The 27,527-nt window shown below is 43.7% G+C and overlaps 2 protein-coding genes across 8 annotated transcripts in view; both read left to right on the forward strand.

The window, feature by feature from the left end:
* Nucleotides 1–16,086, forward strand: part of SLC24A3 (solute carrier family 24 member 3) — a 141,052-nt gene extending 124,966 nt beyond the window's left edge. For 6 of the 7 annotated variants that reach the window (XM_040059922.2, XM_040059923.2, XM_040059927.2 and 3 more), the window contains 5 exons: nt 3,438–3,604; nt 4,405–4,519; nt 5,366–5,478; nt 14,900–14,965; nt 15,934–16,086. In XM_040059922.2, the coding sequence (XP_039915856.1) occupies nt 3,438–3,604; nt 4,405–4,519; nt 5,366–5,478; nt 14,900–14,965; nt 15,934–16,083 (611 nt within the window). In that variant the 3' untranslated portion in view covers nt 16,084–16,086. Of the gene's footprint in view, nt 1–3,437; nt 3,605–4,404; nt 4,584–5,365; nt 5,479–14,899; nt 14,968–15,933 lie in introns of those variants that run through there. The other variant, XR_005700170.2, reaches the window with a different exon arrangement.
* Nucleotides 16,087–17,897: 1,811 nt separating this feature from the next.
* RIN2 (Ras and Rab interactor 2) overlaps nt 17,898–27,527 on the forward strand; it is an 88,268-nt gene continuing 78,638 nt past the window's right edge. Inside the window, exon 1 of the mRNA XM_040059919.1 lies at nt 17,898–18,023. The gene's annotated coding sequence lies outside the window, so the exon portion shown is untranslated. The remainder of the gene's footprint in view (nt 18,024–27,527) is intronic.

A 27,527-nucleotide genomic window follows, 5' to 3' on the forward strand; every position in this document is an offset into this window, starting at 1 on the left:
CTGCTCCTGCTGGCCACACCATTCCTGCTACAGGCCAGGATGCCATTGGCCCTCTTGGCCACCTGGGCACACTGCTGGCTCATGTTCAGCCTGTTCTCGACCAGTACCCCCAGATCCCTTTCCTCCTGGGCACTGTCCAGCCACACCGTCCCCAGCCTGTAATGCTGCAGGGGGTTATTGTGGCCAAAGTGCAGGACTCAGCACTTGTACTTATTAAACTTCATCTTGTTAGACTCTGCCCATCCATCCAACCATCCATCCATTCCAGATCTCTCTTCAGAGCCATCCTATCTTCCAACAGATTGAAACATGCTCCCAGCTTAGTGTCATCTGCAAATTTGCTAATGAAAGATTCAATACCCTCATCCATGTCATCAATAAAAATATTGAACAGAACTGGCCCCAGCACAGACCCCTGAGGGACACCACTGGTGACTGGCTGCCAGCTGGATGCAGCACTGTTCACCACCACTCTCTGGGCCTGGCCATCGAGCCAATTCCTAACCCAGCAAAGAGTGCTCCTGTCCAAGCCACAGGCTGCCAGCTTATCCAGGAGTATGCTGTGGGAGACAGTGTCAAAGGCCTTGCTGAAATCCAAATAGACAACATCCACAGCCCTTCCTGCATCCACCAGGTGGGTCGCCTGGTCATAAAAGGAGACCAGGTTGGTCAAACATGACCTACCTCTCCTAAACCCATGCTGGCTGGGTCTGATACCCTGACCATCCTGTAAATTCTCTGTGATGACACTCAACTGTTCCATCATTTTGCAGGTACTGAGGTCAGGCTGACTGGTCTATAATTACTAGGATCCTCCCTCCCACCCTTTTTGTGAATGGCTGTCACATTGGCCAGTTTCCAGTCATCTTGAACCTTGCCAGTGAGGCAGGACTGATGGTAAATGATGGAGAGTGGCTTCGCAAGCTCATCTGCCAGCTCCCTCGTCACCCTGGGATGGATCCCATCTGGGCCCATTGATTTATGAGTATCCAAGCATCTCAGCAGTTCTCTGACTGCCTCCTCTTGGATAATGAGGGGACTATTCTGTTCCCTGACACCATCAACCAGCTCAAGAGAACAGTTGTCTTGAAGGCTTGATTGCCTCTTTTCTGCTGTATTAAGTTCCCAGCAGATGTCTGGCAGGTTAAAGTCACTTGCAAGAACAAGGGCTGATGATCCTGAAATATTCTACAGCTGCTTATAGAATAAGTTGTCTACCTCTTCCTCCTGGTTGGGTGGATGATAACAGACTCCCAGTAGGATGTCAGCCTTGTTGGTTTTCCCCTTAATTCTTACCCATAGGCACTCAACTCCATCTTCATCAGTTTCAATACCTATAATGTCAAAAGCCTTCTTAATATAAAGGGCCACCCCTCCACCTCTTCTCCCTTTCCTCTCTCTTCTCAAGAGCTTGTAGCCATTGAGTGCAGTGGTCCAGCTATGTTACTCATACCACCACGTTTCCGTGATGGCAACTACATCACAGCTTTGCTGTTGCACCATGGCCTCCAGCTCTTCCTGTTTGTTACCCATGCTACGTGCATTGGTATAAGTGCACTTCAGCTGGGCTACTGATTTCACCCCTGACTCAGGCTTACCACCTTTGGGCCTGCTTCCAGAGAGCCCAGCTGCATCCCCTTCCCCCTTCAAACCTAGTTTAAAGCCCCCTCAACAAGTTCTGCCAGTTCATGAGCTAAGAACCTTCTACTCTTAACGGAGAGATGTATCCCATCCGGTTCCAACAGAGCAGGTGCCATAAAAGTTTCCCCATGATCAAAGAATCCAAAGTTTTGTTGATGACACCAACCCTTAAGCCACTTGTTAATGATGTGTTTTCCTCTTTCTTTCATCATTTTTCTCTGCCACCAAAGGGACTGAGCAGAACACTACCTGGGCCCCTGTCTTATCAACTACTTGACCCAGTGTCCTAAAGTCTCTTTTAATCATCTTGACACTCCTCTTTTCGATCTCATCACTGCCAGCCTGGAGTATGAGCAGTGGGTAATAATCAGAGGCCTGAATCAGCGCAGGAAGTCTCTCAGTGATATTTTGTACCCAGGCCCCAGGGAGGCAGCAGACTTCCCTGTGGGATGGGTCCAGGCAACATATGAGGCCCTCTTTTCCTCTCAGAAGGGAGTCACCTACTACAATTACCCTTTTTTTCTTCTTGATATTAGAGGTGGAGAGCCATCTTACAGATGAATCATATTTGGGAGGCTCACTGGGCAGATAATTTCCCTCTAAATCATCTAAATCATCTGGCTGGCTCTCTAGATCCAGGGCCTCATACCTATTCTGAAGTGGCACCTGGCTAAGGGATGGGAGTCGGGAGGAGTTTTTATTACCTCCCCAAGCAGGGACCAGTTTCTACTTCCCTTCATCTACCAGGTGCCCTTCTGTTGCCTGGGAGTGGGAGACGTATGAGTCCTCTCAATCTTGATGGGCCTTCCTTAAAGATGGAAGGGCTGAACTTCACCAGTCTATTTCACTTTCCCTGATCTTAATCTTTCAACTTCCTCCCTAAGTTCAGCCACTAGTGAAAGGAGATCATTCACCTGTTCACACCATAGGCGCACCTCCTCCACAGCACCTCCTGAAATATCCGATAAGCTCAAACACTCCGGGCAGGAATGGGTCTGTACAGACGCATTCCTTTTGGAGGGCTCCACTTGTACCAACCACAGTTCTTGACCATGTTGAAACCATTATTAACAGAAGCCCCAAGACTAACCAGCCAGCAGAAGCACCTCAAACAACACACAGCACACCTTACTATCAAGAGGACTTGCAACCCTGCCTGCTTGCCCTGCCTGTGTGAACTGCTGCTCAAACTGCCGTGGTCGCACCCCAGAGACGTACCATGCCTCTGTTTGCCCATTCCTGTTCGCCGTGCTCTGGGTTGCTGTGCTCCCTAGAGGGCTCTTACAATCAGTCACTCAGCAACTAAGGAAGCTCCACCCCTCATTCCTGACTGACTCACAAATGCAAAATGCACAACTTAATGTAGCATCTATTCAGAATTTCCCTTATTTGAAGCTGAGTCCATTGGCTTTTGTAATTCCCTTGTGCAAGGAATTTTGTAATTCCCTTGTAAAGGGCCTGCCTCCATCTTTTCTGTGCCCTCCCATTAGGTGATTGAAGGTGGATCAGGTCTCTTTCTTGGACTTGCATTTTATGTGGTTTCTGTAAGAATTTGACTGAGGAAGAGGGAGTGCTCATGTGGTCTGACCCATTACTTAAACTCTCAGGGAGGCCCTTCATACTCCCTGTGCCTGTCTCTGCCATCTATCTGCCATCTTCTGAACAAGGAATGGCATGTTGGCATAACAGGCTGAGGTGTCCCTGGCATCTTGCTTTCACGTGCTAACAAAATAATAGCATTTTTAATACAGTAGACGTGACTTGTGATTGTTTCTCTTTGTTTTGTTGTTTGGCAGCTGGCAAGATAGAAATGTTGAAGTGGGTCTTCACATGGCCCTTGAGTTTTGTCCTGTACTTCACAGTGCCCAACTGTAACAAACCCCACTTGGAAAAATGGTTCATGGTCACCTTTGCTTCTTCAACCCTGTGGATTGCAGCTTTTTCTTACATGATGGTGTGGATGGTACGTACCAACTAACCCAGAAACCACTGCTTGGGAGAAGCAACAGGAAGGGGTTTGTCAGTCTAGAGGAATGCATAGGAAGTTCTACGCACCTGAATTTTCAGATGAGAAACCTTAGGCTTGCTTCTATTTCTACTGGACCTGTCCACACTCAGAGAAGAAAATTAGGGGCCAGTAACCATGGCCTTTGAACTTGATTTAGGACTGTTATTTCATCCAGATTGGGCAACAATTACAGCTGCAGTAGTCGAATGTCTCCCAGTCCTGCAGGGTAGTGTGAGGGCTGCTGAGTGATAATCTGGCTGCAATAACTTTTCATTCTCTTGGAGCAAGCAAGCTCAAGAGACATGGAGTTGTGAATGGTAACACTTTGAACTCAGCATGAGCAATAGTATGACATTCAGTCAAATTCTTGCACAACTAGAACCACAGGGTGGTGTCTGCTTAGCTAGTATTTATATATAATAATGTTTACAAACTTAATCCAAGATCAGGAGACAGTTATCCAGGATAGTGAGCAACGATATAATCTCTTTTCTAGGTGATCAGTATCCAGGTTATCAGTATCAGGAAAACTGTGGATGAAATGTATGGAATAACTAACCTGAGATGGTACACAGCAGGTGCTATCCCCTGCCAGTTGATGAATATACCGAAAAAGCCTGTCACTACCTCTATTTAAAGGAAATGTTGAGTGTTGAGTTAACACTGCTGTCTCACCGCATCTTGCAGATTTGGGCCAAATTGGTCTCGGATCTTAATTCTTGTAAACAGCTTGACAGTTTATTTCTTCTCCTTAGGTGACAATCATTGGGTACACACTGGGAATTCCAGATGTGATCATGGGCATCACTTTCTTGGCAGCAGGAACCAGTGTGCCAGACTGCATGGCAAGCCTTATCGTGGCCAGGCAAGGTGGGTCATCGCAGGGATGGCATCCTCCTGTGGAAGTGTGGCCTGACATTCTCCTCCTCTTCAGGTAGCACAGATGTTTCCTCAACAGGAGAATATACACAGCTCTTTTCATGAGCCTGGAATTTAAAACAAAAACAAAGAAGAAAATAAATTGTGCTGCTATTGAAAAGCAGTTAACAGGTTCTCAACAGCAGTGTGGAGCAAGTTCTGGCAGTATTGTCAACTTCGAGCCCTCCTCAATTATCACAGTAATTTTCTTAATTTGAATGTCACTGGTATAGAACTATTTAATGGCACAAGAATCTTCCAGGTCACCTTCCAGCTTTTCTTCACAGTCATAAGGACTGGGAAATACTACTGTTTTTAAGGAAAGCAGCTCCCCCATACTTGCGGCCCCAGCAACAGAAGGAGGAAAAGCAAGTAGCCAGTACTGCTTTAGAGAGCAAAACCAGTGGCTCCTCACTGAAATAGGAAGCTGAACAGATGACTTAAAGACTTTTTGCAGTCAGTCCTGCACAGAAACTCATGTGTCGTGGTCATAGTAAAGCATCAAAAGCCCCTCTGAATATGGCACCAGAGGTCTGGCAGGTCACAGCTAGCACAGTGGGTTGCCTCAGCAGCAGAGGATTAGTGGAGGGGAATTCTCAGATGATTCTGGAAGGTGGATTAAGCCCCTTGAAGCCTGTTGGCCTTGTATGATGGGGGTGGCAAAGGGAAGGGAGGGAATGAGGGGCATCTTCCATAAATCTTGGCCATAATCAGTGGAAATTGCCTGGATTGCCTCAGATTAAAGCAGCAAGACTTTTCTGAGACATGTCTGAGTGTATATGGTTTCCATTTCTGTAGGTATGGGGGATATGGCTGTGTCCAACTCCATCGGAAGCAATGTTTTTGATATTTTAATTGGCCTAGGCCTTCCATGGGCTTTGCAGACCCTAGCAGTGAATTACGGATCATACGTAAGTCCCACATTTGTTCACATTATTTATTTATTATTTTATTTTTAATAAGTTGGCTCTATCTAGGAAAAAATAAAAGTCAAAATTTCTGTGGATTTTATTTGAAAAAACAGGTAATATTTTCTGTTACCATATGGGAGAAGTAGAAATTAATTGTCACTGGACATTTCCCATCCAAATACTTCAATTTCTTCCTTGAAGACAGAAGTCTGTGCTGAAATAAGCTAGCTTATTAGATTGCACTGGATTTTCATACTCTTGAATATATTCCAAGTAATGACTCTGTCCAGTTCCAAGTAATTCCAAGTCTATGACCCTGTTTTTAATAAGGCAGAGGGGATAAACACACAGGTGAAATATAAAATATAGATGAAATCCATAGGGCTTTTGCTAGGAAAAATTCTGGCATTACTAAACTGTTAGCACACTGGAAAGTGAAGGAAACTGTTAAATAATTGGATGTTTCAGAGCATGACCATCAGCAGGAAACTGCAGAGCTTTCCTGTTTAAGACAAAACTTCCCAACACGAATGAACTCACCCTTTACTTCCCAAGAGAAAAAAGAGCCAAGCCCTGCCCTAGAGCTGCTGCAAGGTTCCTTCTGAGAAGGAAAAGCAGGAGATGCCACAGAGTTCTAGAGGGAATTTGCTGTGGCTGTTGCTGTTACCTGGACACCACTCAGACAGCAGTGTAGGACAGAGGGAAGACTGTTGAATGCAGTCACTGAGTGAGTGCAAAGTTGAAAGGCAGGAGAATGACAGAACTGTCTAGTCCCCAGCCCTCTGCTCAAAGCTGGGTCAGCTAGAGCAGAATGCTTAGAACCTTGTCCTGTTGGGTCTTGAGTACCTCCAAGGGTGGAGTCTGCACAGCTGCTCTTGGCAGCCTGCTTTGTTACTTAACCACTCTCACAGTCAAAAGCATTCTTATATTATTATAGGATTTCTGTATTTAAGATTGTGTGGTTCCTCTTGTCCTTTCAATGGATATCCCTCAAAAGAGTCTGGCTGCACCTTCTCTGTCATCTTCCATCAGGTATTTATGCACATTTCAAAGATCTCCATGAATCTTCTCTTCTGTAGGCTGAACAGTCACAGTTCCTTCAGCCTCTCTGTATGTCAGATACTGCCATCTCTTAAATCTTCCTTGTGGTCCTTCACTGGACTTGCTCCAAGAATTCCATATCTTCCTTGTGTTGAGGAGCCCAGAACTGGACCAAGCACTCCAAATGTCAGCACAGAAGGATCATCTTCCTCTCCCTGCTGGCAACACTTCTCCTGATGTAGCCTGGGTTGATGTTGGTGCTCCATACCACTGGGGTGCATTGTTGACTTCAGCTTGCTGTCCACCAGGATTAACAGGTCTTTCTTGGCCAAGCTGCTTTCCAGCTGGTCAGCCCCATGCTGATATGTGGAGTTATTCCTTCCCAAATGCAGAGCTTTTCATTTCCATTTGTGGATGTCAATGAGTTTGCTGCCTGCATATTTGTCCAGCCTATCCAACTCCTGTATGGCAGCACAGCCCTCCAGAGCATCAGCCACCTTCCCTGGTTTTGTATGGGCTGTGAACTTGCTGAGCCTGCTCACTTCCCATCATCCAGTTCATTAAAAAAGACACTAAGCAGTCCTGACCCCTGGGGTAAGGCCCTAATGACTGGTCCCCAGCTGAGCTTGGAGCACAGTGTTTCAGCTGGTTATCAGGCCATTCTGCTGTCCCCTTATCTAGGCTGTTCTTCCTCTGTTTGTCCCTGAGGATGTTTGAGAGAGTGCCAGAAGCCTTGCTAAAGTCAACATAAACAGTATCTGTTGCACTCCCCTCACCGAGCAAGTCCCCCTTTTCACACACGGCTGTCAGGCACGGTCAATAAGATTTCCTCTCCATAAATCTACATGTCTTGTCATTTGTGTATTTAGAAGTGGTTCCCAAGATCATGTGCTCCATCATTTTCCCAGGGATCAGGGTCAGGCTGACCAGCCTTTAGTTCCTCAGATCTTCCCTCTTCTTGAATATAGGAGTGCCACAAAGAAGCAGTGCTGTAGGAATAAAATCCCTTTCTTTAATGAGCAATTTATCTGTAGTTCATCTATATCTTTGTGAAAAAGGATGAAAACAAGGCTGAACAGAAGCAGCCAGCTTTCATGGAGGTGTAACAGTATCACTACTGTTTTGCACACCCAAAATATCCATTGTACAGTGTCATCACATGGTTGGAAAAGGGAGTCTTGGAAACAGCCCCACAATTAGCAAAAGAGTTTCCTCAGTTTTCACTTGCTGTTCCTGGATTTCTCTCCAAATCCTCGGGTAATTGGACTTTAAAACAGAGCAAGCCCCCTTTCACCACCCTGTTATCAGTAATTAGTTTTTGAAGTATTACTAAGTTGCCAGCAAAGGCTGGCATTAGCTGATTCAGGTGTACCTTGGTGACAGGCCTGGAACTCCAAGATGCTGGTTGTTATTCCAGGAGTATGGCCATCGTCCCTTGGCACCCAGGTCAGAGGGGCAGCAGACATGGAGCTCCACTTCTGAAGGTCTGTCAGGCTGAGCCTTGGGCTGCTTGCCTGAGCAGGCCCTGCTAACTGCACTGGGGTTTGAGGGCTGAGGCCAGCCTGGTTGTCCTCTGAATATCACTGTGAGTCAGAAGCACTAGGTGATTTCTGAGCTAATAGTACAGGATTTAGTACTGCTTCTTTGGTGTTTGGCAGGACCCGAATGTGTTTCTGTAGTATCTCCTCCAACAGGGGAGCTCCTCAAAGTGGTCTTGATGCCCCTGACTTGAATGCAGAGGCAGGGAAAGATGTATAGATGACCAAAAGGGCTTGCCTTGATCATGGTTACTTTGGTGTTGTGATCCAAATCCGTGATTGCCTCCCTAGAATGTTCAAGGTTAAGTGGACTGTGGCAAAGTTAAGCTCCTGCTGAAAGTAAACACATTTTAATAAACAAGCTGTAATAATTTCTGTAGAAGCTATGTCTTTAAAGGTAAACTTTAATGTAGAATAGCCTTCTAGCAGCCCCTCCAGCCTTTCTTTTCTGGGATTCTAAACACTGAGGGCTTTCTCCGGAGCGTGTTATATCTCTTAATATCATACTAATATCTCTAATATCTCATATATCCATAAAATCTGTACATATATATTGTTCCAGACTGCCTGCCTCAGAATCCCCTGTGAACAGATTTTGCTCCCTGTTAATCCTGGTGTAAAGAGTTCTGCCATGTTACTGTGCAGAAAAGAAGATTTTCTTCTCCTTGATGCTGTGTGTGAATGCGTGTGGGGCAGCCTGGCACCCTGTGATCATGGGCATTTGGTGCTTCCCCAGTCATTCAATGAAGTTGCTTCACGTGGGATTGGGACTTATATAAACAAGCCTGCTCCATGGAATAGTGTCTGAGGGAGGAAAAGGCAACTTTGTGATCTAACAAAATGAGTCAGGAAAAGAGTGAGAGGGGGACCTGTCAGAGAGACGAATGGGCTTGGTGGAGTCACAGTAGGTGAGTGGCAGAACTGGAAGTAAGCTGTGAATCTCTGGAGACACGTCCTAGTGGTGGTTTGCTAAATCACATTTTGATGGAGTGCCTTTCTTTTGTCTGCCCCTTCCCCAGCCCCATTGTCAGTGGGTGCTTCAGCTTAGTATTTATTTTATTCTTCTTCCTTGTTACAAGAAGGGAAAGGAAAACCATCTCATGATTCTCAGGCTGCATCTTGAAAGCATCTGTCACCTGGTTTAGAGAAAGAGGTTTTCCTTCTGTGTTCCTGCTTTAAAGGAAACATTTTCCCCTAGGATGTGGTTATATTGCAAGTGCCTCACCCTTTGCCTCCAGCTCAAGTGTCAGATCCAGAATTCCTGTCTTGGACCCAGCCACTGACCATTTTCCCATCAAAAGGCAGATCTGTTCAGGATTAAACTTTCCACACTGGATCTCTTGGCATTTTTACAATGACAAGTCTTTAACCCAACCATATGTTTATTATTTTAGGGGTCCTTGTTTCTGAGCCCTCATTAATGTCCAGGTACTAATTCTGCCTTTCTCTGTGCTTCCCACTGGAGCTCCCATCGCCACTGCTCACTTGGCCACCCTCCTGCAGCAGGTCTGGCCTTCTGTTATGTACACAGCTAATCTGTCAGGCCAGCAGGGCTTTTGGAGGAAAAGCAGCATCCCTCTGGACTTTGTGAGTCCTTTGACAGAGTTCACTTTCTCCTCTCTTCCAGCATCAAGTCCTGGACACACTGCTGACTCTCTAATCCAGTAAGCATCCTTCCCCAGTGCACCTGGCATATGCAGAGTGGAGGGATGTTTGCTCTATATCTTCCCATCCAGTTGCTTCCCTCTGGAATATTTTTTTGCATGTAAAGCAGACATCATCCAGCAGTATTTTAGAGAACAGGAATTTTAGCCTAAGGATAAAGAACCAGGTTTATTTGATCACATCAGCATTTGGGAGTTGTAATCATGTCAGTCCAATTTGCTCCTCTGCCTAATAACTTCAGCCAGTTCCAGCAAAATTTGACTACATTAAAAGTCTGAGAGACGTGACATTCCTTCCATGCAAACAAGCATTTTGAGGCAGCAGGAATAATCCCAGTGCAATCATATTTAGGCATCAGAAAATCCAGAGGGAAGCAAATACTTGCAAAGCATGCATGGAGATTGGAAGCATCGCTGCTTTGCTCCTCACTGACCAGTTGATTTTCACTGGTTTAATTCCAAGGCACTAGGGTGAATGGTATATTAGGACAAAGCTGGCTCCCTGGCTTCATGGCAAAGAGATTGTTGGGATGATTATACTGTAGTAGGGCAAAAGTGTGCCTACCAAACCTCCTAGCATTATGGGAGTTCTCTCCAGCCGTAGCTCTTCCATCTCCTGCATGATACCCTGAGTGGCTGCGTGCAGCACTGAAGATATGTACCCTCTGGAAAGCGAATTTTGTGATACAGAGCAAAACAGGGACACTTTCTTAGGAGTCTAAAAACAGGTTTAAGAAGGAAATTCCATTTAAACACGCTGGAATATCTGAAGTTCCAGTTTGCTGAGACTGTTGTCTCATGGCAAGACCTTGGGAATGCAGGATTTAGACTGAATTTCCACTGCCAGGCAATGACACTGAAGGAGAAGGATACTCAGAAATACGGAAGACCTACAGCTTTTTCAGCAGAGGGACTAGAAACAAAGCATAGTCCTTGTTCCTTACTGGGGTAATTTCTGTCATATTTGGGCCCTAAAGCAAAACCAGTTTGGGTTTTGGCAGTAGCTCCTTGTTTTCCCTTAAGCAGCTGCCACAAAAGAACTTAAGAATAGAATAAGTTTTATTTCCATTGTTTTTCCTCTGCTGTTTAGCTTCAGCCTTGGTTGCCACAGCAGCATGGGAATGGCTGGAGCTGATGGCAGCCATTTTGCATTTGCTGCACAAGTAGCAGAGAGGTGGCCCCCCTCAAAATCTGACAGAGGAGACTGTGAACATGCAAACCTTCTGTGCATAATCAGCCAAAATAGCATTCTTCTGCCTTGCTTCAGCCCCTATACACAAGCCAGTCCTCAAAGGGGAGTTTGGGAATATTGATTTTTCCTCCTTGCAGCATGAGGGAGTGCTCCTTCTGCAGACAGTTTTCTCTTGGGGAAGAGGCATTTTCTATTCTTAAATGAGCAGGGGACTGGGCTTTTCCTTATACAATTAAGATGACTCCAGCTGAAACTCTTTTCCTGGTCTTTGCCAAAACCTGAAATTATCTCCTCCCTTACTGTGAGTTTTGAATGTTTAGCTGCCCTTGTTTTCTCTGAATTTGGACATTTTCACATATCCCAAGGAAATGTATTCCTCTGCCTCTTGCAGGAAATGCCACTCGTCCCATGAGAGGGCTGTTTAACTGATTTCTGCCCTAATTTGACAGATTGAGGACACATTTTTCTTAAGTTTTTGTTTCAAAATTCAGTCTTCTGGGCTTCTATGCTCATAGTTAAAAGTCATGATAAGAAATGGGCTGATGATTACCAGAGGAGTGGAATCAGTTAAATCTGTATGTTCAGAGCTGTAGACTGATGGGAAATTTGTGAAACAGCAGCAGGTAGTCCAAAGTCAAATTCAGGAAAAGAAAGGGTTTGTCAGGAAACTCATTTGGCTGAACTAGATACACATCACAGCTGGAATTTCTGAAAGAAAAAGTACAACTGAGTAAAAAAATGTTGCTGGTGAGCTCAAAGTACTGGAAGAGGTGTGAAGAATTCCAGATGCTTCTACTGAGACTCAGGAGGATATGTATGCTTGGCACTTCCTTGCCATGGAGCAGGCAAACAAGGGACAGAAACCACATGTGAAAACGGCTATAAAACAATTGAGAAGCAAACAGGAGACAACAGAAGGACAGTTGGAACAAGTGCACATTGATGTAAGCCTGTTCGCAAAGCACACTTGTCCCTGGGATGACTGGGAGGTGGATTCCATAGATGGGTGCCTGGTGTAATTCCAAATGAACTGGACTTGCAGTGCTGTGGAGATACCCTGTGCACACCAACATTCCCATGGATTTGGCTTGCAGGGAGTACTGCAGGGTTTGGTCAGGGGCCTGCACGAGGCATAGCTCGATTGGCACAAGTGGCCAAGCTCACCTCAGCACCCTCTGGCACATGGGGAGAGTGGAAGGATCTTCCAGGTAAACAGAGAAATACAGTGAGAGGAGCAAGGCATGCATGAACTGTGGGGATTCCACCGTTTAGATTTCACTCTTTCAAAACCACTCAGCAACACTGTATAAAAACCACCCATGGTTCTGTAGGGTCACTTTCTGAAGTAGACAGATGCCTGTTAAAAAATGTGGCGGGGCTGCCAGGAACATCCTTGTTATTTAGGTTAATTTTTAGCTCTCTGCTTTGCCCAGCAGTGGGAGCAGGGCTAGATACCTGGTAAGGAATGTGGCTGGTTAAACCAAGCTGAGAACTGTTAACCTGGAGTGAAATTCAGTGTTTTGGTGTAGTAACCCTGCAAGGGGAACTTGGGGCTCACACTGCTGAAGGGGTTGCCACATTTGCTTGGTCCACATAGGAATAGCATGATGTGTGTGGTTCTCACATTGATAAAGCTGCTTTAAATAATTAGCATGCCTTTTCTGCTTTTGAATTATCCCCAATAGCATCTTTTATTCCCCTAAATGACCTCCAAGGAAGAGCCTTGCAGATAGTCTGAAGAAAGCAGCCTCGAACACCTTTCTTTCAAAGCACTGTCCTCAGCAAATTAGACACAGAGACCTTTGGAATGCTCTGCTGTTTTATGGAGGATGAAGTTGTAACTGAGAAGCGCATCTGCACTTTAGGTTGAATTCAGACATTTTCTATGCTAAAATAATTCCATCTTCTTCATTTCCTTCCTTTTCCTGTAGATCCCTTTCCAGTTGATACATTTTATACTGACAGTCTTTACAGATAGTGGCACTGGTCAAACAAAGTTCCTGACCAAAATCCAGACAGGAATTTATTGTAAAATAGTATCTCCTTCCTAGCCAGATGCTCTTCATTTCGGATAGCAGGGAAGGTGGCTTTAAATGTGTATTTTAGTTTTAGTACACAGAGTTAGTGTAGGGCTTTTTTGCACTTTATAATAATGGAAATACAGATTAGCTGTTACATGTGGGCTATTCTGATGGGTGGAAGCAAGAGAGGGGGAGTGGATGCACAGAAATGACTGAAGCAGAGTGGACTGGTCCATCTCTGAAGTATACATTAGCAGTGTAATGACATTTTTCATCTTCAGTTATGCAGACAGTCCCCAAATCAGTCTTCATGCCCTGAAGCAATCCAAACCCTCCATTTATTTGAGCAGTCTGATGAGAATATTGTATTTAACATGTAGTAGCCATAGGAATGTAATGGTCCTGCTATCCATCCATACCCTTACAGCATGTTCATCCTAAAGAAATCCTCCAGCACCTTTCAGACAAAATGATCATCATGGCTGTAGCCTTCTTTATGGTGTCAAGAATCATTAGGGAAGGAAAATGTGCCGTTTGTGTGATCTGGTATTTTAACATGTGTGAAGGGAACAGCAAAGCTCAGGCAGCATGGATTGGCTTAGAAGATCCTGGGTGCATGGAGTGCAATGCAGGCTCAGAGTTTCCAAGTGTCAGGATTGATCATCCTTTCTGACTCTTAAAGGCAGACTCTCCCCTCAGTGGTCCCTGGGGAGTGAACCTAAATCATTATTCTGGATTTAGCAGCAAAGTGGGGTGAAAAGGATTTCCTAGCTGTGGTGCAAAATGATACAAGTGTATCAGCATTTCTGCATTCTTAAAATTGTAGTGCTGCTTGTCATATTAGCATTACCCACTTTTCTAGCAAATTGCATTCTTTATAATCTAACTAGAAGGATGAGAGCACTGAGAAGTCAACCTTCCCTAGAAGGGTGTCCCCTCCACACAGTAGCTCCTGGAGAAGTGCCTTGAGAGACTCCACTGAGTGGTCCCCTGATGCTGGAGGTGATGCTGTTTGAGGTGATATAAAAATGCCCAAAAGGGTAATGATTAAGTTCCCCAAGAGAAGGATAGGAAGCCAAGGAGAAGTCTGGTCTTAGCTGAAGAACAGGATTGGAGAGATGGCCTTACACCCTGGAGTCTTCCTTTGTGAGGTTAGGTTTATGTCTCACAAAAATCATGTCTTAAAAAGTATTTGGCCCTTAAAGATGCAGGCAAGTTCTTTAGGTTAGACTCAAAGCCTCTAAAAGTGGCCATTTAATGGCTTCCCAGCTTTGTGGACCTGTATCTCGGTTCTTCTCTTGGACAGTGACTGTTACTGGGGTTCTGCCATGGAAACAGCTGCACCAGAGCTTGTGATGAGCCTGGTACACAGCCCTGCAGGCAGTAAGTTATCTCCTTGTCTGATCTGCCTCAGTGCTAAATCAGGTCCAGCCTGTGTTAGTGTGCCATGATGCATTGATACAGACAATTTTTCAGCACCTGAGGCTCTGGTTTTGAGATTACTGACTTGTTCCCTTCACCAAGAGGAGTAAGACTAGGGAAGAAATAAGGGGAGAGTAGAGAAGAAATCATGTGCTTGTGCATGTCCTTGTTTATTTTCCCCCACTGTGAAGCATTAATTGGTGACTGAATGCAAAATTTCCTTTCCTCTGTTTATTCTTACAGGACTCATATAGGAGTTAAAAAATGTCATGATATAATAGTACAAGGGGTGGCAAAGCTCATGTAGAAGTGAAACACTGTGAAATGCCATCAGGTCCTAAGGATGCTCCTCTAATAAGAGTCTTTCTTTGGCAAAATAGAGAGTAGGCAAATGTACCATCTGCAATGTAATGGTCTGACTTGGCATTTACCACTTGCAAGTCACTGTTTAGCAGCTCAGCAGTTTGGGATTGTAGAAATATAAGCAGAGAGAAATATTGTTTGAAATTGTGAGATGGTTTGATAAACTTCCTTCTTTTACAGATTCGGTTAAACAGCAGAGGACTTATCTATTCTGTTGGTCTCCTGCTGGCATCAGTTTTTGTCACAGTATGTATATAGTCTTTTATTCGTTTTTTCCAAAAGAGGGGTTTTTGTAGACATTTTCTTCACCTGCTCCTTTCTCACCTCCAGCTGAAATAGTGGGTGCAAAGTCTGTTGTTATGGGATAGGGGTGCTCCCTGCTGTTGAAAGCTTCCGAAGACCTTGATCTGGCTCTTTGCAGGAGCTGTCACTCCCACAGGATGGCACTCCTGCCTGTGTGTTTTCTATGGGAGGAGCCTGGGAGAGTTATTAGTGATCATTCGATATTCCTATGCTAGAGCTGAAGCAGGTCCCTTGATGCATGATGAGATCCATTGTCCTGTGAGACAAGCAGACAAAATGCTGAGCAGCTTGCTTGGCCCTCTCCAGGATCCTTCTGAAATACAACACAGTCCAGAAAAAACAGTGCCTGACAATGTTTCTGTTGAAATCAATACTTGGTGTTCCCTGACCTTTCCCAGAAATGGTATTAGGGGAATGATGTGACATCTTCCAGATCTTGAGATTGCGGGTCATCCTTTGCAATGCACATCAACACAATTCCCACAGTTCCCACATACACAAGACTTAAATCTTTGGTGGGAGCAACTATGCAAAGTCAAGCAGTCTCAGACTGTGTGGTTCTAGATTGAGATGCAGAGGAGCATATGAAGCATTTTGAGTTAAAAAAAACAAAACAAACCAAACTTGGCCTTTAAATCCATTTCTGATTGAATTAAATGGGATTGTTCTTGCCAAAATGAAATTGACTGCAGAAACCTAAGGTGAGGTAACGTAAGTCAGGGTGGCTTCTGTGACTGCTGCTCTGATTTACTCGAGCTGTGGTTTTCAGCTCATTTAGTGCAGTTTGTGATTGCTTCTAACTAACCATTAGTAAGGGGACAGCCCTCTTTTGGCTCCTGTAGCTGAGGAGGGGATTTACCACTTTATTCAAAATGTTCCTGCTGTGGTGGCTTACTCTGTGTTTATTGTAGGTTTTTGGTGTCCACATGAACAAATGGAAACTGGATAAGAAGCTAGGGTGTGTGTGCCTTTCCCTTTACGGCATCTTCCTGTGTTTCTCCATCATGACAGAATTCAATGTTTTCACTTTTGTGAACTTGCCAATGTGCAGAGATCACTAACACAGGTGGCAGACTGTTGGGAGGAGATTCCTTTTTACCTGTGCAATACAAGCCACGGCTGGCATCTCCTGGATGCAGTGCACCTCCAAGTCGTGACCTATATCCTGTTCACTGTTTGTAGGACCCATGGCCCCATCTAGGTTTGTACTCTCCCTGGCCCCCACAACCTGGAACTTCATCGATGTGAAGAGTTTTTTTCAACATCCATGTGATTTCCTAGCTCAGTTTTTGAACAGTGTGACTGGGACTCAAGATGAACTGGCTGCTAACTAGCATTAAGCTAGTAAAAACTGGTCTCCTACAATTCCTTCTTTTTTTAAGTTATTTGATGGAAGACTAATTAATTTATGACTTAAGACTATTGCTACAATGCAGAAGAGGGTACGTCGTATGGAGGTTGACTTTCAAGGAGAATCATGGGAAATTTTTTTGGTTGTGGGGAATGTTTTTTGATTGTTTTTAGCTTTTAGTTTGGGGTTTGCAGGTTTTTTTTGTTGGTTGGGGGTATTGTTTTTGTTGGGTTTTTTTACTTGCCAGAGATTAACGTCCTCTCTTGCATCTTCTCCTTCTGAGTGCTGGGTCTCCTGTAACAATCCACAGGCCACAGAACAGTGTAAAATGGAAATGCAATTCAAGGTTTTCAGCATAAGAATGGATAAAAGAAGATTGTCAAGGAAAAAAACTGATGATATTTTACTATAAATAGTTAACTTTGTATAGGTTTGTTAAAGCAAGCTAAAAGTGGATTCAAAGGTTAAACACTGCTACCATTTTACTATGAATGTTGGAGTTTTATTACTTGGGTGTTTGTTATTTCTAAGCAATAGTTTGATTGCCAGCCCAGGAGGGCTACCAAGAGGTGTCCTGGTTTTTAATGGTCTGCATGTGGAAATGGAGGGTCAGAACTTTCTCTGCTTCATCAGATTTCTTGTTTTGGGGGGATTCAATTGTTCATGTCTTATTTGCTCTGAGAAGGACGTAAGTACACATGAAAACTTTTCTAAATGAGTTACAGACACTGTTTTCTTTAAGAAGAAAGAGGCATATTTTGCACATGGTTGCTGAAGTCATAATTTGCCATTCTTTAAAGAATACACTGGACCTGGCCAGATATTTGTCATCTTAAGCAGTTGAACTTACCTGATAACAGATCATGTGGATTCATCACCCCTCCTTTTGGGAGGGAGGAAGGCACAGACGGAGATGGAATGTTTTAAAATGTGGAATATCTTAAGTGAAGACTTGCTCACAGATCTTAAGTTATTGTGAAAGTTTAGCTATTCATTGTTCCAATAACCCTGCTCGATTTTGTATAATTCTGTATTAATATGCAGGCGGATTCTACCCCTGAAAAACACCATCACTGCTTCATTTTTTTGTATTGATACTGTGGGTTTTTGCCACTATAGCTCTTGTATTTACTTTAGCACTGATCACTTCTGATCCATTTGATATGTTTTTTCCTCTTGTGTATGTTCTGCTATGAAATGTATTAAGAGACTGCCAGCTAGGTGAATGTTTTTGTCTATGGTACGAACAGTGGCAAATAATAGTAAAGGTACAGCAAACCCTGCATAACAGAAAGAAAGGAAAAAATCCTGAAACACCAAACAATAAACTACAGCAGGAAAAGAAAGAGCTCTAGTTTAAAAGAAAAAAGAAGAGAGCCACATCCTGTTCACAGACAAAAAGCCAGCGTTTACTTCATTTGCACTTTTGGAATTGATTTTTTCAATCAGATTTTCTTTGGGCAAAATGTTGTAAGTGAAAATATTTACACCCCATGGTTTCCCTTCAGCTCAGCAGCTGGTTTTCTTTGTTTGTTACACCAAACACGTGGAGGCACTGGCAGCTCTTGGACTGTGCATGGCAGCGAAATCCTGTGGAAAACCCCATGTCCTACTGGCCTTGCTCCGGCAACGTGTGCCAGTGGATCCCTGGTAAGAAGAAGGAAAGGGTCCAGGGACAGACAGCAGAGAAAATGGATGACCTCCCTGCATCACCAGTTTTCATACTGGAAAGCAATTGTGTTGGTGCTTGTTGAGCTCTGCAGCTGAGGTTTGAGCAGCCTTCTCGTACCTGTGCTCGTGAGACATCCCGTTGTGTTAGGAAGCCCACTGTACCTTCCTGTTGTTGGGTTTTTGTTTCTTTTGTTGTTATTAATGAGATGAATAATAATATTAATAGCCACTAAAATGCCTAAAATACTTACTTAAGTCAAATGATGTTTGCAGCAATGTGGCACGTCACTAAAGCCACCCCACAAACCTGCAGCTCCACTTCATAGCAAGATGCAGTTGCTCCTAAGCAGAGTGTGTCCTTGCTGATAAGGGGAAGGAAAAAAAGAAGTTTCATATCAGAGCCTATTATTTCTTCTATTTTGAATATTTATACTGCTGCTCCAATGGAGCCAGTTGGATCTATTTCTGCGAAATAGCCATTACCTATCCCATGGCACAAAAACTGCACAAGTATTTTTTAGGAACTTTTCCTACTGGTGTGCACTAAATACTGTAGTAATTGTAGTTTTATGTTGTGTGTAAAACCTGAAATACCTTGCTTTGATACTTGTGTGTGTTGCCAGAATGTTCTGCAAGTAGCTTGTTCTAAGCAGAAACAAAAGGTACTTTGAACTGCCATTACCTGTGCTATAGATGGCTCGATAAGCACATCCTAGAGTGATGGTTCCTGCTAGATGTGCTGATGATTTGCAGCTAAATCGTCAGGTCTGGGACTGGTTTAGAATAGAGCAGACCAGCTGAGTGTGCCAGGAGAGAGCATGCCTCTCATGTTTGTAGCACAGTCACAGCCTGTGTAGAAGGCCTCAGAGGAAAAAAATGGCAATTTTTGGCATCTTTCCTGTACACTGTTTTCAAAAGTGGTGTGGACAATTCTATTCCGATGCAGGGCATACTTGGAGCTTTACTGAGCCTGGCAGAGGACTGAGTCTCCCAGGAGTTCCCTCCTCCCAGGGAGTTCTCCCCTCCCATGGTCAGACTCTGGAGGACAGCCAGTGCCTGGCTTCAGTGTCCTCATGGGAGGGAGGCTCTGCTGTGCCTGTGGCTGCTCGAGCTGCGAGCCATCACTGGATACAGGGCCTCAGGGGCCAGCCAGGCTGGCACAGCCACTGGGCTGGGGGTGGCTGCTTTGGGGGAGGGAGGGAGCTGAGGTGCTCTGAGGGTTGGGGCTGAGGGGCTGCAGGGAGCCACTGGGGAAGCTGAGTTGTGTTTGGTATTTTCAGTGTGACTGTGATTCATTTGCAGTTTTCATCTTCTGAAAGCAAGGGTCACCTTCGTGTCTGAGGCTGCTCTGGTTCTTGGACCAGTCAACAGTTTCTGTTCCCATTCTTGGAAATTTCAGATGATCTTCAATGAGTACTTCAAAGGGAAATTAAAGAGCCTTTTCCTCCATGGAGAGGCCTTGCTGCAGTTTTGACTTTGACTTAAATATGTGATCCTTGGCTGGCTTCAGATCTGCTTGACATGGATATGGATGGCCTTCCTTTGACAGTGGTTCAAAGGCAGAATGATAGAGAGGGTATGGTAAGAGATGGTCTTAAGATGTGCTGGGAAAACTGCTTTTGTCCCTACCAAAAGTGAATTTTTTACTTGCCTTTTTTTCCCCTTTTTTTAAAAAAAATTTGTTTTTCATGTGCTGCTCTTTTTAACAGACTTTTTCTGTGATAGGAACACCAATATGAAATGGGAGATTTTCACTTGCATAATTTGTTGGTTTTGCTGTGATGCCACTTGCATGCTTGGTTTCCAGCTCTCTGTCCTCAGCTGTGTCACTTAAATCAGTTGATTAGCTTTGGATTTGTGATGGTGTTGCTTTTGGAGAACGAGGTGCAGGACTGGGTTTTTTTCTTGACAAAACAAATCATGCAGAACAGAAGTCAAGTTTTAGAAAAAACAACGTTCAAGGCAGGTGGAGCAACCTGAAGGTAACATTTAATACCCTGCTGTCAGAACAGGGATTTTTATATGCCTTTTTCAGTTGATACTTGTGAGATAAAATGTACATTCAGTGTTGTTGAATAACTTTTTAGAAACCCATAGCTTTCTGCAGATTGACAAATGTTTCTTATGTTAAGATTTTTTGGAAATCCTAATCCTTTCAATAAAGTTCACAGAGATGGAATAGTGCGAGGTTTGTCTATTTCAAAGTTGCACCACTGGAGCTTTACACTTGTTTAAAAATATATTTTAAAAATCAATCTCAGTGGACCATGCTTGCCTGAATTTAATTCTGCCTTGTACTTTCAAAGTTTCTTTTGATCAGCAGTCACTGCATGTTAGTCTAAAAGATACTTAAATCCTGGTAAAAATGTCTGGTTTAGGTTGATACAACTTTAACTGAATCAGTTGAAAGCCATGGTTTTAAGGAAAGCAGTGGAAATTTGAATATTGAAAAGATCCCAGCCACTTCAGATTTAAGGAGTTGCAGAGTGAGTGTGCTGAATGGATATGCCAAGCAGAATGCAAAGCTTAGTTTCAGGAAGAGAGTTTTCAGTATTCAGGGACTTGAGTGAAATCTGACCTTTGTGAAATCGGGGGCAGAACCCCTGTGACTTTTGTAGGGTCAGTGATGTGTTTGTAGCAGTGAGTCCTAGAAGGGATGGGGACAATGCATTTTTTTTGGTGAGTGACCTTTTTATTTTCTTACCTGAATATATAAATGACTATTAATTGATAAGACCAAGCACCTTTAAGGGAATTTACATGAATACTCTGTTAGCACTTAGTGGCCTCAAATCTGAAGCACAGTTCCAAAAAGCATCTACTTCTGCCCAAACTGCTTGTACTTGTCTGGCTGAATCTGCAGAATCAAGTGCCAGCGAGGACTTGATCCGTGCCTTTTGGAGAAGTTCACTTTATTTCTGGGAAAGCAATAGGATAAGAAATGGCAGTCCGTTTCGTTGTGCCCTGAGAATGTAAATTTGCTATAAAATCGATTATTTGCTGGCCTGAAACAGTCTGACATCTAGGCCAAGTTACCCAAGTTTGCATAGGAACACCTAATTTCAGGAAGGCTTCTAAAAAAAGCCTAAAACGTTTAAAGCAACATATTTTTAAATGTATTTATGTAGCAAAAATGACTTTATTGTGGTCTTTTTTAGATAGATTTCTGTTTTTCTAATACACTTGCAGAATGAGTTTGAAACCCTCCACACCAGACCAACCTGACAGAAATCTTGTCATTGTAATCTTTGCCAGGTAGGATTTCAATGGTGCTAAAAGTCAACATGACAATTTTACAGTAGCAATTCAACATAATATTTTTATTGCCAGCTGAGGAAAAGCACACTACTGTATGCCTGACCCTGTGAGGATGTTTGTAGTTGGTTACAGATCCGCTCCAGTGCTGAGCATTTTTTGCTGAGGTTTTCTATTTGTGTGCCTGACAAGCAAAGCGAGACCTTGGGTTCCTGGAGGAGCGATGCCTGTTGCTGAACATTTTGTCCTGTCAGGAGTGGAGGGGGCTGCTGTAGCACAGGCCCCTTGGCTACTGGTTACTGCTGCCAGCCTGGGATTACACTTGCTCCTTTTTCAAAGCAGGAGCATGTGTTTCCCTGAGGACCAAGTCTTTCCTTAGTGCTGGTCAGGGTTGCTTTTGGCTGAGCAGGAGAGGGAACAAGGGTTCTCTTGTTCTCTTTACATGTGTAGAGGCAGATATTGGGTAGCAGATGCTGTGTCACAGGAGGACTTTGGATGGAGCCCGTATAAATGTTGGGACATTCCGTGAAATCTCTCCCAGGGACAGACATCCCTGTACACCCAGCAGCCACCCACTTTGCTTCTTTATTTTATCTTGCTCCTTGTGTTGCCAGGATTCAGAATTTTGCTTCCACTTTCTCATAAGCTGCATCCCTCTGGCTTTGAAGGCTGACCCACATCCTGCTTTCTCCAACACAGAATTAATGCACTGGACTAGCACAAATAGTGTGTAGGCTTTCATCCAGTAAGCTGAGGGGAGAAAAATGCAAAGAGATCATTGCTTGGCACACTAGCCTCCGAGCACCTGACTCCAAGCAGCACAAGCTGCCTGCCTGGAAAGCGCCCCAAGCCGCTGTGATAATCAGGCACTGCACACTGAATATAGTCAGCTTTGGGGCGGGGGGGGGGGGGGGGGAAGAGCACGTGCATGACATTGAGGAGGTCAGAAAGTTCTGCACTGCAGTATTTATGCATTTTATTTATTTATTTATCCTGGTTCAAGAAAACATTTCCACATGCTGGGAGAAGATTTAGGAACCTAATTTTGGTCCCCTCCTAAAGCTAGGTTTCCCTGGATGAGGGGCCAAGCAGACAAAGTTATTTAAAGCATCATTCCATCCTTTTAAGTGGCCACAAAAAGAGGTGAGACCTTCTCAAATGGTTCTTGTAACTTCTGTTAGTAGAGGAGCTGAGAAATGCTGAGAGATCCAAAGATGATTCTGCAGCTAATTTATAAGAGCAGAAATATGTAAATAGTAAATACTCCTTGCACTTTTAATACTTGCAATACTATCATGAGGTACAATTTGCAATAACCAAAACTCATATTTCATAAGCTACCCACAAGTAGATTTTATTATTCTTTTTAGAGGTTTTTTGTTCCCCCTTTTCATTAAGGAAGTAATCTTCCTTTGGCTTCTTTTCCCCAGCTCTTTTCAACAGTAAGTGATTGGCTCTGGTTAAATGTGAAGATCCCCCTAAACCAGGTGTCATGTGCCAGCTAATGCTCAGGGGAAGCCAACATTTATTGTCCCAGCTTTATGACAAAGTTGTTCCCATTTACAGCAGGCAAGGACCTCCCACCTTGAAATCCTGCAGTAAAAATGGTCCCGCCACTCACAAACACAACACTCCCCTATTTTCACCACACTGGTTTGGTTTCAGGGGGGTCAGCAGATCTCCAGTGTAGAAGAATCATCATCATCGCTGTCAGTGGGGATACAGTAGGGCTTACAGGGGGAAAATACAACAGCAACAAGGGAGTCCTTTTACAGACTATGTATTGGAGGGGACTTTATTTTGCCTGCTTTTAAAGACATGGGGGAATTTTAGATCAGGAAAGAAAAATGGAAGATAAAGGCTGATTGCACAAAGTACAGCCTCAGTCTTTCATGAAGGTTTGTGTAATGTTCAAGTTTTGCAGAGTGAGCTCCTATATTCTGTCAAGCATAGAGCTCAGCTGAGTTATTCATCCTTATTTCTCAGAAACAACCTTTTTCTCTCATGTTTCTCACTGCTGATCAGGACCTCTGAGTGTAACATGCATTTCTGTATCATGGAACTGCCTTGTGAAATTGCTCATAGGTGAAGTGAGAAAGCACAGAGATTGAACCACAACAGGTATTTGAAAGAAGCCAAAGCAAGATGTTTGTGTAGTAACTTCGTTCTGAAGCAATGTTTTTTTTTTTTTTTTTAATGGGTGCCAGAAACAAAGAACACAAAGTGAGAATCTCTAATCATGCAGCACCACTGGAGAGCAAGTGCAAGCAAAAATAGTGTGGCATCACAAATGTTGTCTGTAATTTAGATACTGGCGAGATTTACAGGAGTCAGATTTACATGAAGATTTTCCTGGATGCTACTTGATCTTTGCAACCCTTGGTCTTTGATCAGGAAAGGTGAGAAGTTCTTTGTCCCTTTCTGAGGGAGAAGGGAGAGAGATGCTTAACCCAACGTCTCCGACTCTCATCCTGGCTGCACAGGTGTGCCAGTTGCAGTCTGTGTACCTGAGTTCACTAGTGTGCAGTGAACTTTGCAGTGCATTAAGATTTAGGGATAAATTTTAGTTAGCGTTCCCTTGAGGAGCAGTGTGATTGACTTCACTGTCCCCCCTTGTAAAGCTGAGAATCCCTACTATGCAGGCAGTATTTGTGTGAGTAATTACTAATGGAATGTTACCTTCATCCTTGCATCGAATCTTTGCTTTTAAGACTGAAACCCTACTAGGAAGATGTTTAGAATGATCTGGGGGATTTGGTTTTGGGTTTGGTTTTTTTTCTGTTTGATTTTTCTGCTAAGGCCTGTGCAATATGAACCCTCCTGGCAAGGTCTGGTGATGGTTTGGGTGTTCCTCTTGCTGGTGCATTCATCAGAGCTTCAGAGCTTCAGCCAGTGAGATGTGTGGGAGGGCAGGAGTGGCGCTTCTCCTGGGCCCAAATGTGGATGTGTGACAAGCAATGGAAGGGGCACTTCTGCTGAGCACTCCAGTACAGGCCTGGCAATGAGAATTGAGACTCAGGTAAATTAGGATTCCACATAACAAAAAGATGAGCAGAGAGACCTGTTAATCCTCAAGTGTGCTGTGCAAGTTTGAGCCCCTTCCAGTGTTTTTTCCAAGCCAAGCCCAAACTGATGTGCGTACATGGTGCCAAGCTAAAGGCAGCCAAGCTCAGCACTCATGGTCAGCCTGGCATCACCAAGCCATGTGGGGACAGCCCCAGGGCCAGCACTCTGTCTGTGGTGGGTGTTTAAATCATTTCAGGGCCCAGCAGTCAGCTGTTCAAGATCTGATAATTTCATGGAGCTATAATGGAAAATTTGGGTTTGTACTCTTGCTGAAGTCTTAGGCTGCTGAATGTGATCCCTGCCGTGTCTTGTTCTAAAACAGAGAGCTGAGACCATGCCAGTCTGTGCGTTGTGGGCGTGGTGAGGTCTCCGCTTTCTGATACAGTCACAGCATCCAAGCTGCAGGAAGCACAGCAATAAAAGTGACTGATAGGGGCACTTTTTGTTTGATTGGGGATCAAACAACACTGTCTGGGTCCCTTATCTCTGGGCAATTCTGTGATGCTTCTAATCATAAGAAAGAAAATGTAGGTGGAACTGAGTGCAAATGTACATATAATGTATATTCCTTTACAACCAGCCAGAAAGCAAAACAAACAGTGGTTTCTAGTAGTACTACTCAAAATAGGTATTAAGTCAGCTCAAAAGAGTTAAAATGGTGGAGCCACAGACAAAACATGTTACTTTTTGAAATGAGTTGCAATGGTTTTGTCATACTTGTACAAGTGTTATAAGGTCAGCCTTTCTGTATGTTTTACAACTTACTGTAGAGTAATCTTTATGCATAGCTATTCCACTTGCCTGTGTAAGTTAAAAATCTAACAGAAATGAAAGCATGCATTTTTCTCTATTTGCTGGTAACCTATGAAATTAGAAACTTGTATTTCTGTGTTTTAAATGTGTTATACTATGAACAAAATTCATAGCACTATTGTCTATGGAATAGCAAAAAGTTTTATTAGAATTAATTACTTTAAATGTTTTGTCAATTGATTTAATAATGTGTCAGACATTACACTAAGACAATATGATGTTTATCAATAAAAATATCCTCTCTTTGGTATACTAACTTAATATTTCAGGGTGTGCTTGGACGTTGGACTAGAGCACCCCTTTGGGTTCCAATCCCAATGATTTATTAATTTTTGGCTTAATTTTGAGAGTACTTTATACCCCTTGTTTGATGTGACCACTGGATTAGGGAGTGAAGGAAGAAGAAAGGAGAGTTTTTATACTTTGTATTACCTGTGCCACTGAATGTGTGTTTGCTGTAAAGGTGTGTGCACCCCAGCAGTTTCTTTAGAAGTCATCCAGTACACGTAGGAATCTGTGCAGAAACAAACACTCTGGGAACTTTATTTGTTCTTATATAAGGTCAAATTCTGCTCTTTTACAAAAGTACATATTTGTAATTACTGTACTGGCGTTAGTTAATCTCTTCGAGCACAGGGAAGTGGGTGTTGATCGTCACTCTCCCAGCTGGAGGAACCCATACCTGTGCCTGCTCAGCCATTAAAAGCTGTAGTGATGAGAGCCAGTCCTCCCTTTGATGCAATTCCCGGAGTTTTGTTCTCAGTAATGCTTGAAATAATAATGAGGGGATGGGCAGCTTCCCTCGGAGTCCTGCAGGGCACTTGTGGGCAGGGCTGGTCATAAGCCTGTGTTTTGAGAGAGGGAAATACTTGTGCTGCTTTTCTACTCTGCACTAGTTAGGGAGCTGCAGTTTTCCCCCTAGCTCAGCCTTCCCCTGGTGACAGGATGCTTCTTCCTCCTATCTCATCCCATGGGACACTTCAGCTGCCCCCTCCTCACACTGTACTTTCCCTGAAGGAAGGCCTTGAGATCCTGGAATGAAAAGGCATGTAACTGGGTCTGGCTGCCTCACTTTAACCACCTTTACTTGTGTGTTTTAACAGCTGCTGACAAAAGGATCTGTTCCTTCTGAAGGAGGAACATGCCATGTCTCCAAGACACAGTGCTATGTCTTAGGCAGGTTATTTACACATCCACAGCTCATTCCAGGTACAGAAGAGTCCTGCAGTGCAGAAAAGGCACACATGCTGATCCTACCCCTCTGTCCACGAGTGCAGAAATGAGGTGCAGCTTAAAAATGAGGTGCAGCTTAAAAATGAGGTGCAGCTTTTGATGTTAATGCAGAAAATGTCTTTGATCAGTGCTAGCCCAGTGGTTGTCTTGGAAATAGTTTCCATTGGTGTGATTGTTTGCTTTCCATCTTTGTGTGCTTGCAACCCAAAGCATATGTTGAAATCCATACAGATGCTCCTCTATGTAGATACTTCTCCATGACTAGTTTTCTGATTCAAAGATAATCTTGCTTTGCATCACTATTTGCTGCAGTTCCATTTGGCTGTTGGTCTCTGAAGATACTTTAACTTCCTACCCCCTGCCATGGTGAAATGCCAAATGTGCACCTTTTTTATTCTAATTTGCAATTGCTTCACATTAGAATATTTTTATGTAGCTTACAGCCTGAAAAGTTAGAAATTGGATTTCGGTGATTGGACAAACAATTGAATTTCCAACCACTTTCATATTCAGAATCAGAGTGTGAAGGCAAGCCATCATTACTTTCAGTGGTGTAAATATGGATGAATATGTATTCATATTCATGTAGTCACTTTTGCTTTTTTAGAAGCTGTTCCTGTGTTGCCTTTACAGTTGTTCTTCAACCATCACAAATCCTGACTAAGCAAAGATGTGAATTCTTAGTGCAGAAAAAAAACAACCAAAAAAAAGCATCAGAGCAAAAGTACAAACTGGTTAAAAGAAATAAAAGAAAACTAACCATTCTCTCCCACATGACTACCTTAAATATGCAAAACTAGAGCACATATCCGGGGTTTTTTTTCCCCCTCTGGAGGTCACTTCTAGCTTGCTTTGCAGAAGCCTCACTTGTGTCTTTGCCACCCCAGAAGTTATTAGCTTGGAAATAATACTTGCAGAAATAAGAGATCTGTTCTCTGTAAATTGCAGATAAAAATCTCCCTCCAGGCTCTGCCCACTTGATTTTGACCTGTTTATTCCAACAGAAAATAGTGTGTGCATGCTGGGCAGGTGGTGGGGCTGCTTGGCATCCCAAAGCAATGAAGTTTTGCACCGCAGGAAGGCTGGGGCATTTCTGTACAGCTCTCATGCATGCCT

Source organism: Hirundo rustica, chromosome 3, assembly GCF_015227805.2.
Source record: "Hirundo rustica isolate bHirRus1 chromosome 3, bHirRus1.pri.v3, whole genome shotgun sequence".
NCBI lineage: Eukaryota > Metazoa > Chordata > Aves > Passeriformes > Hirundinidae > Hirundo > Hirundo rustica.